This window comes from Gracilinanus agilis, chromosome 2 (genome assembly GCF_016433145.1).
Source record: "Gracilinanus agilis isolate LMUSP501 chromosome 2, AgileGrace, whole genome shotgun sequence".
Lineage (NCBI taxonomy): Eukaryota > Metazoa > Chordata > Mammalia > Didelphimorphia > Didelphidae > Gracilinanus > Gracilinanus agilis.
The window spans coordinates 224,601,717-224,614,345 of record NC_058131.1 but is presented as its reverse complement, the minus strand read 5'-3'; the positions used below and the strand labels follow the sequence as shown (position 1 = coordinate 224,614,345).

At 36.4% G+C, this 12,629-nt stretch overlaps 1 protein-coding gene across 1 annotated transcript in view; it reads left to right on the top strand.

The window, feature by feature from the left end:
* The window catches only part of TTC27 (tetratricopeptide repeat domain 27), a 244,492-nt gene that overhangs the window by 67,972 nt on the left and 163,891 nt on the right, over positions 1 to 12,629 (top strand). Inside the window, exons 7-9 of the mRNA XM_044663689.1 lie at positions 5,367 to 5,500; positions 6,683 to 6,795; positions 9,043 to 9,109. Of these exons, the coding sequence (XP_044519624.1) occupies positions 5,367 to 5,500; positions 6,683 to 6,795; positions 9,043 to 9,109 (314 nt within the window). The remainder of the gene's footprint in view (positions 1 to 5,366; positions 5,501 to 6,682; positions 6,796 to 9,042; positions 9,110 to 12,629) is intronic.

The window sequence follows — 12,629 nt, the reverse complement described above, 5'->3', positions numbered from 1 at the left end:
TTCTTGCTATGTTTTCTAGTTTGTTTCTTCTGTTGTCCTTTTCCATAAGCAGCATTTAAAATTATATAACAAATATGCCAAAATTTAAATATGTGCAGTCAAATGATTATTCTCAAAAAGATGGTTTTATTATTCAATTCTACTTTAAAAACTTTGTCAGATTATTGCTATGTTTAAGATACTGTGTTAGGGCTTGAGGACACAAAGTCAGAAATGAAAAACTTCCTATTTCATAAGAGCTTGCATTTTAAAACATTTAAAATTTTTAATGTTTTTAAAAAATATTTTCTGTTTCTTACATCACCATCATCTTCCATGTATTCTTTCTTCTAATCCTCCCAGAGATCTATCTCATATGACAAGTAGAACTTTATTAGAGGAAAAAAAAGTCAGCACAACTGATTGAAGAAGTATAAAAACACTTGCATTGTATAATATCTGTGGACTTCCCACCTTTACTGAGGGGTGGGTTAAAGATATCTCCTCATATTTCTTTATTCAATTCCCACTCTATCTTTATAACTTTGTTACATTTTGTTTTGATTTCTTTGTTGTATGATTGTTCTTTCCATTTACATTGTTGTAGTTATAACATATTTTCTTGACCTGTCTTACTTTATTTTGCATCAGTTAATATGGGTATTTCTGAGCTTGGCAGTATTCATAATATGTCATTTCTTATAATAATATCTTATTACATTTAATGCACCACAATTTGTTTAGCAGTTTCTCAACTTGAGCTTACCTTTATAGGAAGACAGTGGAGTTTTCCCTGGCCAGAATATTGCCCCTAAGCTTGGATTTATTTCCCCAATGTTCTTCTGTGGTGGGCTTTGGCCAGGTGCTTCTGCAGCCTCTGCTAAGATTTGATCCCTTTCTGCAGATAAGCATTCTAAGTTATAGGAGGCATAGCAAGGAATTAAAGTTGGTGGCAGCAGGGGAAAAAAATTGTAAAAAGAAGAAAGGGTTAAATGTAAAAAAAAAACCAAACAAGGTTGTAGAATATATAATAGACATGCCTTAAGTCTCACAGACACTATCTTGACAATTACCTGAGGAACCTTTGAGCTCAAGGAGCAACCAACATTTGAGAATAAAACTATAATTACAGGGAGGGGGTCAAGTAGTAGTTCCTTTAATATAAATAGACCTTGATTTTGTTACTGACTGACCCTTGCTTATATTAGACTAGCCATTGTCAACATCAAACCACTTGACGTTAGAAGGATTGAAGCCTTTTATTACATTATGTTTCTGGCAGATATATTAAATTTTGTTTTCAAAAACAATCAAGCATTTATTTTTTTCCCTCTCTCTTACCTCATATATATGCATACTCAAGCAAAAGATATTCCCATATTGGCCAGGTTCAAGATATGTGTCTTATTCTGAATATTTAGATTATTTCTGTTTTGTCCAGAGGTAGGTAATAATCTTGACCATTGATCTTCTGGAATCAAGGTTGTGTAAGGAGGGAAACTAGATATTGCAAGGATTTTTACAGAAGCCATCAGTTGCTCTATACTCTCCTCCATATTGTCCAATCTTGAGTTATAATTAAGCTGAGCTTGTGGTACTCTGGGTTGTTCTATATTAGAAGTGGCATTTTATTTCTCTAGTAAGTCTTTCAGGGAGAAGTAAAGATAGACCACTCCCCCTATAAGTATTACCACCACACCCAAATATAGTGCAAGATATATCCCTTGTAATACATTCTGTGGGATTACTAACCAGCCAAAAGCAGTCATTTCTACAAGCTTGATGTAATTGAAAGTCTGGACCCAGGTATTCACTAAGGCATTAACTGGTAGGAACCACATTTTAGTTTAGTTAATTGTTAAGTTGCCTGTAAATTTACTTTTTGTCAGTAGATGTCGCTATTGGGTAGGTTTTTCCTTTCTAAGGATTAGGTGTGGATCCTATTGTTTTTTTAAAATTATAATCTCATTTATTTCTGGCTGGCAGAAGAAAACCATGTGCTTTCCTCTTTGGGCAAAAGGGCAGCTCAATTCTAGCTGGCCCCACCAGGCTTTCCCTTCTCACTTAGATGTTAAAACTAGAGACACGTGGGGTTTGGAAAAGAAATTAGACTCCCAGGAATAAAACAAGGCTAAGACCTAATTTCAGCCTAAAAATTTACTCTCCCTAAAAGACCCTACTAATATGCTGAGTCTAGTGCCTTCTGCTTTGGGTGTGGAGCAGAGCTGCTTCTAAGCTTTTTCAGGTGTGTCCCTGGGCTAGCTAAGAGACAAACCAGTCTGCTAGTCCCCAGTAAGGCAACTGAAAAATAGGATTTCTTCCCAGGTGAAACTGAGGGTCAGCTAATTGGGTTATTTGTTCCCTGAGGCAAGGGGGTGGTAGAAACAGCCTCCCCTGCTGAAGTCTCTGGGCCCTGTAGCCAAGATTAAAATGGGCTGCTTTCCTAATGTATTTTAAAGGCTAAAGGAAAGAAAATGTTTGATCTCACCTGTCTGGCAGCTTTATGTAAATCGCAGATCCAAAACAAGCTGCAAAAAGGCTGACTTGGGGATAGTAATGAAAGTAAAGGAAAAACCAAGAAAAATTTAGGAAGATTGAGGGTATCCAAGACCGAAAGTGGTCAGACAAACTGTAAGGGGGGAAGATAGATATTTAAGGTATGGTCGCCAGGAATCGGATCAACACGATTCCAAATTAATAGACCCAAGTCAGGATGGCTTTTATGGAAGTTTATTTACAATTAGGAAGGTTGAAGGTAGGGAAATAGAGAGAGAGAAACTCTGGCCTAGACCAGAGGTCCAGACCGGATGAGGATTTAGAGGCCCCAGCAGAGGAGCACAGAGGTTAATCAAACAAGGCTATTAGCCACAAGGCCTTTTACAATTAGAGAGGCAAGAGAGGCCTTCTTGAGGGTAGAGCCTCCAGAAACGCCAAGGGAGGAGAAAGGAAGTCAGCCTAACTTACCCACTTGACAATTCAGAGGGAAGCAGTCTGAGGTCTTAGTAGAGATCCTTCAACAACCAAGTTCAAAGCGCCAACTACCTCCACAGTAAGTTACCATCATATTTAAAAGATAGCAGTTTTCATCACTTCCTGTATCCACCTTCAAGTTGGGTGAGGTGACATTATTTCTGATGGCTAGAGTCTAACAACGAATGAGCATGAGTTAATTCTGTTTACACAGTTGATCATTGCATTTGGCCGATAATATGTCAGTCAACAAACATTAATTCACTGCCTAACATGTGCCAGGCTTATATCAGGCACTGAGGATACTGGTACAAAGAATGAAATAATCCTTACATTGCAGTTAATGTTCTGATTGGGAAGGCAGGGGGTACATATATAAATTATACAGCATAAATATAAGTTGTAGCAATACAATATATACGGAGTATTTAAATACGAAGTAGTTTGGAAGGGAGGGTACTGCCAATTCATATGGTCAGTACAAGACTTATGCAAAGGATGGTGATTGAACTGCATCTTAAAAGAAGAAAGAGACAAATGGAAGAAAGGATAGGTACATCTCAGGCATCAGGGATGGATAGTACAAAGGCAAGGTTATGGGCAATATTGGGGGAAGACTGGTTTTTTAGGATCACAGATTTTGGGCAAGTGTATTGTCTGGTAACACTAGAAAGGGTTCTACCCAGGTTGGGAAGGGCTTTAAAAGTTTCATAGAGGAGTTTTTAAAATTTATCTTTGAGGCATTATGGAGTTACTGGAATTTATTGAGAAGGGGAGTGATATGTCCAGATCTACACCTAAGGAAAATCATGTTGGTAGCTGTGTGGAGGTTGGATTGGAGTTTGGAGAGATTTAGGCAGGGAGATGAATGAGGAGGCTGTGATAGAGGTCAGGGCTGGAGGCGATGAGTACTTCCATTATGGTGTCTTTGCGATCAGAGGGAAGGATGTTGTCAAGGTAGAAATGGCCAGATTTGTCAAATGTTTAGTTATGTCCCATGAAGGAGAGTGAAGAGTCAAGGAGAATGCTAAGATTATAAGCCTGGTAGATGCCAGAATGGTGGTACCTTTGATAGAAATAAAAACTTTTGGGAAGCGGTGATGCTTGGGGGCGGGGAGGGAGGGGGAATATAATGAGGAACTGGAATCTAGTGCACATGCCAGGTTAGCCTTGGAAAAAAAAGAACTGCTTTTTTTGTTAGAGATTTGGGGAAAGGAACAGATACTTGGATATTTTGGGCAGGTAAACACCTTTGAGATGATGAGACTAGAAGGGGCTCATGCTGAATAACTCCAGTTTTCTTAGTACTCAAGTAAGAGACAAATTCCTCAGTTGAGAGTGAGGGTAGAAGGTATGTATGGTAGGCTTGAGGCCAAAGGTATACTTTGGAATAGATTGTGAGGAATGAGATGGGGAATGAATTGTGAAGGGGTACAAGGACTGTCTTGCTGCAGTGAGGCTCCAGTTGAGGCTGGATGATAGATTTGTAATGTACCTAGTCAGGGGGGTTATGTCAAAATAAAGACAGGTGTGAATCAGGAACTCAATGGAGGTCAATAAGTTAAATTTTTTTTTTTTTACTTTCATTTGTATCCCAATCTGATGAATATTGGGGGCCATGGGAGTGTTTTTAAGCATTTATTTCTGTACACAGTGGGCGGAGGAAGGGTATGTGGAGAGAGGGAATCTGGAACTCAATTTAAAAAGAATAGAATATTAAAAATAAATAATACATTTAAAAAAATCCTCAATGAGATGAGTTGCCCTTCAAAAAAAATGTGGTCTCCCTTTCTCCCTACTTCCTCTCTCTTCCCTGTCCTCTTTTTCCCTTTCCTTGCTTCTTCACTCTCTTCCTCTGGCATGGATGTGAGTATAATCAAAACAGATTGTGAAGGACAAATGAAAAAGCTGCTGGAGTTAGTGGAAGGTTTTTCTCCCTGTTCTCTTCCTCCATTTTACTCTGATTACACAGAGAAGAAACAGAATGGTATGGCAGGAAAAGCAAACTTCAAGTAGATTTGGAGTCAGAGGACCTGGCATGTCAGTTCTGGCTCTGCCACCTACTTGCCTGTGTTAATCTTGAGTAAATCATTTAAACTCTATGGATTTTAGTTTTCTCATCTATAAAATAAGGGAGCCTAAAGTTCCCTTTGCCTCTAAATTTATGGTCAGATGATCATTTGACTCTGTATCTTTTACTTTCAAATGTCATTTAAAAATTTCATGAGACTATTTTAACAGTAAGTGGCATATGATGTACTTATTGGTAGAAATATTTGTTGAACAAAGTTTGAGAATTACTAGGTTAAAAAATGTTTAGCAGCAGTATAAAGCAAAAAATTTTCATGATCTTTTAGTAATTGGATAGCATGCCTCAGCAATGATTAAACCATTAAATTCTATTTTTTAAAAAATAGGAGCTTTGGGAAAAAGGACTCGGTTTCAGGAAAAATATGTGGCACAGCTTATTCTAGATGTACAAAGAGGAGGGGATGGCCTTCCATATGATGAGCTCAGCCCAGCACCTACTCCTCTTGAGAATTTAACAAAGGTAAGTAATAAGAAAGCCACTTGGTCATCACTGACCTTTCCAGGCTTAACACACTAAATTGTGGAAGGCCAGTGCAGAACGACACTGAGCCTGGTAGCAAGAGATGTAGATGTAGCTTATGCTTTATCTAAGTCTTCTGAAGGTCACCTTTTTATTAAATTCTCTGGCATACTCTATTTGAAAAAAACAGAGACTATGGTGCTTTATTAACTTCACTGTGGTTTCTAACTAATACATTATTATCACTCTAGCTGGATACTTTCCCCTTAGGTGGAAATGAACAGTGCAAACTAATCACCAACACATTTTCTCCATCACTGGTGTTATGTTAATTATGGTGTTGTTTTTGTCTCTATTGTACCTGTTATAGCATTTAGAAACTCAATTTCTTACTTCATTGTTTTCTTAAAGTATTTATGGACTCTTTCACTGGTTTTATAATTTGTTTCACATTCCTCTGAGTCATCAGTAGAGAGATTGCCAAGGATGCCATTGTGGTCCATCAGTTATCCTTCTTTGTAGAGTCAATTCTTCTCTTTCCCTCCCTCCCTCCCTCTCTTGTTTAGTTAGTGCCTTCAAATCCAAGCCTCCTCTTCTCCCCACTCGTGCCCACTCTGTGGAAGGGATTGGGGGAGGCTTTCTGTATCCTCGAGGCACTAAGTAGCCTCACGGGATCTTTTGTTGATTCTTAGTATCCAGTCATGCCTAGCCCTTTCATTACTTGGCAGACCTGTCAGTCTTCAAATCTGTAATAATTCCCTCAAGGTGCTCAGCAGGGGTTCTTACAGTAACTGATGAGAATTGGCCTGGGGGAAAGGTGGAATCTAGGCTGTGGTGATGAAGAGAGATAATAAAAAGAGAAGGTTGTAACCATTCTTCTGCATGCTCAGATTACATGCCATAGGCTTTCTCTACATGTACCAGGTATGATTCTGGTTTGGGAAGGTGGAGGAAGAATTTATATGTAGGTGGGCAAATAGGAAAGAGCAAAGAGGGGCAGGAGGAAGCTACCCTGGAACAAGATATGGGTTATCAAATTTTTTCTTTTTAAAAATTGTTAAAAATTGGTAAAGTGAATAGTACATTGTAATGGATGTCATTTCAGAAAGTAAAGAAAATATATAAAATCAGTAACCATTTCATGAATGAATTAAACAGTCTCATTTCCTCTCCCCCACTCAGAATCTTGAACTAAATGATGATACAGTATTGAATGAGATAAAATTAGCAGAGTGTGAACAATATCAGATGCCTGACTTGTGCGCTGAAGAGCTTGCTGTTATCCTTGGAGTCTGGTAAGTTACTTGGAAACCTTTATACTTTAAATAGATTATATATTGGTGTTCTTATGGGGCACTTGATTTGAGAAGACTAGTATTTTGAGGTCCTTATATAGGGGAATTTCAATACCTTTCATTAACAAAAAAAAGAGTAAGTAAAATATTCAATAGGATATTTGATAAAAGTAAATGCCACAGTATCCTCTTTCTTCCCATCTCTCAATCACCAAGAGATGCTTCTTAACCCTAGTGATTCTTGGTAGAATGTGGAAGGATAAAATAGATTAAAGAAAGAAGAAAAGGGCACTGTTGGACAAAAATATTTATAATAATTTTTGTGATGGCAAAGAGCTGGAAACTAAGAGAGCATCACTTGGGAAATGGCTGAACAAATTATGGTATATGAATATAATGGAATACTATTGTTCCTGCGCAAAGGACATTTACCCTCCCTTTATATCCCAAAGAAATGATGAAAGGGATGGTTTTAGTGAAAGTTGGGAAGCCTTGTGTAAACTGATGCAGATGAAATAGTATAACCAGGAGAACTCTTCATTTTGACAACACCACTGTAAGAACAGCTATTTTTGAAAGACATAAGAATTCTGATCAATGCATTAACTAACCATAACTCTAGATAACTAATAACGAAGCATGCTACCCACCTCTTGACTGAGAAGTGATGGATTCAGGAAGCAAAATGAGGCATATATTTTTGAATATGGAATTTGTTCTGCTTGAATATGTATGCCTGTTGTAAGGTTTTTCTTTTTCTTTATTTTTTTTTTTACAGTGAGGTGTAGAGAGAGAAAGAATAGATTTTTATTCATTTAAAAAATTAAAAAAAATTAATAAAATAACCCCATAGAATCATTAGTTCTCCAGGATTTCCAACTAGGCCAGTCTGTACTTTAAAAGGAATCTCCTTATACACCCTTCCTCCTTGCAATAAGCAATTCTCTATCCTAAGTATGAGCAACTCGTTATCTTTTAATTTTTGTCTATTACTCTTTTGTATAGCTCCAATTGTTAGGAAGTTTTTACATTATGTCAGTATTTGCCTTCATAAAATTGCTACCCATTATTTTCAGTACTTTTCTTTGAGGCCAAATTCTAATCTTGCTTCCAACTAATGGCTCTATAAGTTTAAGGAGCCTTGGTTTTCTTTGTCTTTCTTGGCTTACTCAATGGACCCCACAAATATTAACTTATTAAAGAATAAACTATGAAATTAGCAGTGTAATGTAGCTGTATACTCCCAATAGTGACAGTGACAGAATTATTGAATCCCAACTAAATGAACTAACTAAAAAACTTCCATTAACTGGCTTCTACAATTGCTTTTTGATTCCTACAGTTGGCTTTTAGAAGTCTAAAACAAATCATAAGAAAACTATTAGTAACTGCTATAACAACAAAACAAAAAATATTCTTCCATCTTCCATTCTGGGGTCAGTATACATAGTCACCTGAATTTCCTCTACCTGCTATAGCTGTAATAAAGCCATTTTCTGTTGTATGATTTCTAGAATCTTCTGAAGCTATGTGAAATTTTAAATTATTTAATAATGAAGTATTTTCATAAATTTTAGAAGAATTTGTATCAGAATTTAAATTAAAAAAAATTCTGGTACATTCTTAGGTAGTTGTTTTTTTAAAAATCAATTGAACAGGATAGCCCATTCCCAAGTATTCTGGCTGACAAGATTTTACTATATTACTTTTTGTTCTTTGAATGAATTAAAGATAATTGGAGCATCCATGTACTAAGAAGACCTATATTTTACTAGTTTTTTGAAATAAAGATTTTTGTTCTGAGACAACTCCTCCATAGGAGACTCTCAACTCTGTGGCCCTTTTACATATGCCTGATGTTGTCCCAAAGCTGTATTCAAATTGGACTTAGTGCCAGGTCTTTTGTAGTTCAAAGCAATCAGTTACTTCAGAGAGAAATAAATCTAATTTTTAATATAGATAAATATGCAAATGCGAATGTATATAAATATACATATATATTTAGACTCATACACATATATCCACACATGCATGCACTCCTCACATACATATATAGTCAAATGCTATAATATTTATTAAGTCCCAATCCAAGAACCTTGTATATAGTAGATAATTAATAAATGCTTGCTCCATATTCCTCCTTATATACACATATATGCACATATCCCTGTAGCATATTGATTTTGTTTCTCAATCCAACCAGTTTTGTAAATTAGGATCTTGAAATCACTGTACTTTTTTTTACAGTACAAATTTCCAGAAGACCAACCCAGTGCATAAGTTAACTGAAGAGGAGTTGTTGGCATTTACATCAGTATGTAGTCTTTTCTTTTTTAAACATTTTTTTTCCTTTGTCAATTGTTTTGCCCCTTCTCTTTGTGGTTAGAACATGTTAGGAATGAAGAAAATGAGAAATAGAAGTAAAGTTGTGACTCAGGTGTATTACAGACCTCTTTGACAGAACGATACAATAGATGATTTATTCCAGGAACAGCTCCTGGTCCTGCCCAAGAGACCTGATATAGAAGTAATAGGAGGCTTCACATATCTATTTATTTCTTGGATTTCTTTCTCTGTACCTAGAGTAGAACAGTTATTAATTTTTCAGCTTGCCTTAATGATAATTTCATCCTTGAAAAGTTCATTATAGCAAGGAAAATGACTGTTCTTTACTTCATTTTCAACAGCAGGAAGCATCTGGTTTGCTTATGTTGAAATAATAAGGAACTTTGGAGGAAAGTGAGCATTTCAACATACAGTTTTTAATATAGATGAGAGGAAAACCACCTGTAGCTTAAAAATGCATTCTAGATTTTTAGAGAAAAGATTTCAAAGAATTTGGAAAAATCATTTTATAAACTAATATGTTAGAAGGGAAGTCAGTCCAGGAAAGCATGAGAAGCGATCGAAAATGAAATTCAGAAGTAAAAAAGCACTTTAATGAGCAAATGCAATTTTGGGTAAACAGAACAATATAGACTATATAGAGAATTGATTACCCAAACTTAGATTATTAAAAAAACAACAACTGTGTACAGAAGATGAAAGTAATGGCAAGTGATGGAAGATATGTGCAAAAGTATGGGATGGTCCTATAAGAATCATGCTAGGGATACTTGAGTTTTAAAGAATTCAGGTTGGTAAAGAATACTAATGCCAAAAAAAATTTTTTTTCTTAGATTTATTTGGAGAAAGGAAGGAAATCAGAGAAAGGGAAAGAACTATTCCTTGAGTTACATGAGATTAATAGCCAAAGATATAGAGAATGCAGAAATTTGTTTTTTGCTCCTTGGTTTTCTTGACAAGAAGAATTGTGTACTATAATGCTTGTACAGAAATGGAAATAGAGATAATTGGGGAGATATTGAACATGGAGTTGCTATTTATGAGTTTAACCCACCAAGCCCAGATAGAATAGGATTATGGATCTTAGCATTTAAGATCCTTTAAGGTTCCATATAGGTCATCTAGTGCATCCTCCTTATTTAACAGGTGAAGAAACTTCTATGATGAGAGGTATTGACTTTTTCAAGGTCACATATGTAGTACATGGTCATTTCAATCCAAGCCTTCTGATTCTAGAGACAGTGGCCATTCTTCCATCTTGAAAGATGGAAAGAATATCGAATAATGAAAGTTTCTTGGGAGTAGGATTTGTTTCATTCTATGTACTTATATCCTCATATCTAGTAATACTTAATAACTAGTATGGCCTAATTAAGAACAAGTCATGCCGTTTTAACCTTATTTCCTTTATTGGCATAATACTATATTGGTAGGTCTGGAAATGCTATGGATGTTGTTCTTCCTGATTTTAGCAAAGCATTTTATTAAGTCTCTCATATTATCCTTGCTGAAAAGATGGAGAGATATGGAACAGATACTATAATTAGATGGATTTGGGACTTCAAATGGCCAGACTCATAGAACAGTTACTATTCTATTACAACTTGGAACTGTGTTTGAGTTGTTTAGCATTTTTCTCAAAGACTACCTAAAAAGATAGATGTACATCATTTGCCAATAACATAAAACTAGGAAGTGTGGCTAAAATAAATAGATGGCAGTCAGAATTTCAGAAGCTCATGAAAAGCTATAAAATTAGGCTGAATTTTAGCAAGATGAAATTTTAATGAATAAATGTAAAACCTTAGACTTGGGTTCTGAAAAACCTCACAAATAACCAGGTAGTAGAGGTATGGTTCATTAGCTCATCTGAAAAGGATCTGAGAGTTTTAATTGACTGTATATTCACAATGAATTAATAGTTGTAACAGTGTGGACTGAATTTTGCAAAGGAGAGCAGGCAATGGGAGTTGAAACTGGCCTCATAGAACTTAGAGGAGGTTTTGTTTGGGAGGGGCCAGTGAAGGAGGGAATTTGGTGAAGATTCTGAAGATTCAAAACTGTCAATGGCCAACTGCCAATGACAGGAGAGGACATTAAGGCTCTTGGGGGGGCTTGATTGGGTGTGGTTGTGGGTTACTGAGAGGTTTCTGTACAGGAATTTAGCTCTTCTGAACCCAGAATTCAGGGGCAATCTGGAGATATCAACAGCCAAACCTTTCTACTGATTTCATTGCTAACGAAGAAAATACTGAAAGAGTTGTGTTCCATAATTGGCCATAGTGCCTGGACTCCAGAGGGAGAGAGCACTTGGAGGAGCCTTCCTTGATCCATCTTTTATCCCTTCCTTGCAGTTATTCCCCTATTTATTAGCTAGTGTTAAGGTTAGGATATTGCGAGGAGAGGGAGAGTCAGTTTCTAGGTCCAACCTGCAGAAGATACCAGAACTGCTCTCTTGTTGTGGGATTCATAATCGATAGAGAAGTTATCCCTGTACCCTTCTTCCTCTAAATCCACAAGTAACCTATTCCCTGTTATCCTGAATTCCCTTATCCTTATAATAAATCTTTATTAGTTTATTAGTGGTAGCTTGGGGCTGTTACTTTCAGGGGAAGAAGACCAATCTTGTGGCTGAGGGGAAGATTAATACCAAACTCCACTTGAAGGGCAAAGCTACTTGAACCTAGGAGTGGGGAGGCTTGTCTCAGTATTACTGTCTCTGAGGGTTGGATCCAACCCGCTAGGGTCACAACTGAACCCCAACACATTCTTTCAACATCCCCACTATAGCTTTGCCAGTTTGGGAACCTCTTTGAGTTTATTCTCTCAGGTTTTCCCTGGGGTGGGGGTGAGTGATTAAGCTAATCTGGCCCACTGAATACTATCGGGTGGGGTCCTGTTAAACACATCCCACATCAATACTCACCCTCATACAGAGTGTAATATGGTCCGGGCAAAGCTAATACAGTCCTTTGTTGCTGTAAGAAAATAATCATGCCAGGCAGAACAGCTTTGAAAGTTACATGCTGAATTTATTATATACTTAAAAGAAAAGGCAAGCTGTATATAATATTCACATTTTTATATTCTAGTCCTTTTTCTTTTCTGTTGTGTGTATGGAAATGTTAATTTTATTTGGCATTTATTAAGTCCAGGAAGAAAAAACCCAGCCAACCAAATGGCTATGCATAGATCAGTTTATTGCTTAAGATATAAATTGTTTTGTTAAATTATATGTAATACCTATTTACCTATTTCTACGTGCCAATCAATAAAATAATAATATTGGAGTGAAACAAAACCCTACAAATGATAAAATGAATTTTTTAATATTGAAGAAAATAAACTTCCTTAATAGTTATAAAATTAAAAAAAAGAAGAAAGCTTTAGTGTTGGGATCAAGGGATGTGATAATCTATCTGTACTCTGTTTTGGTCAGACTATATCCAGAAAACACAGTTCATGAAGTCCATGGATAAAATTGAGCT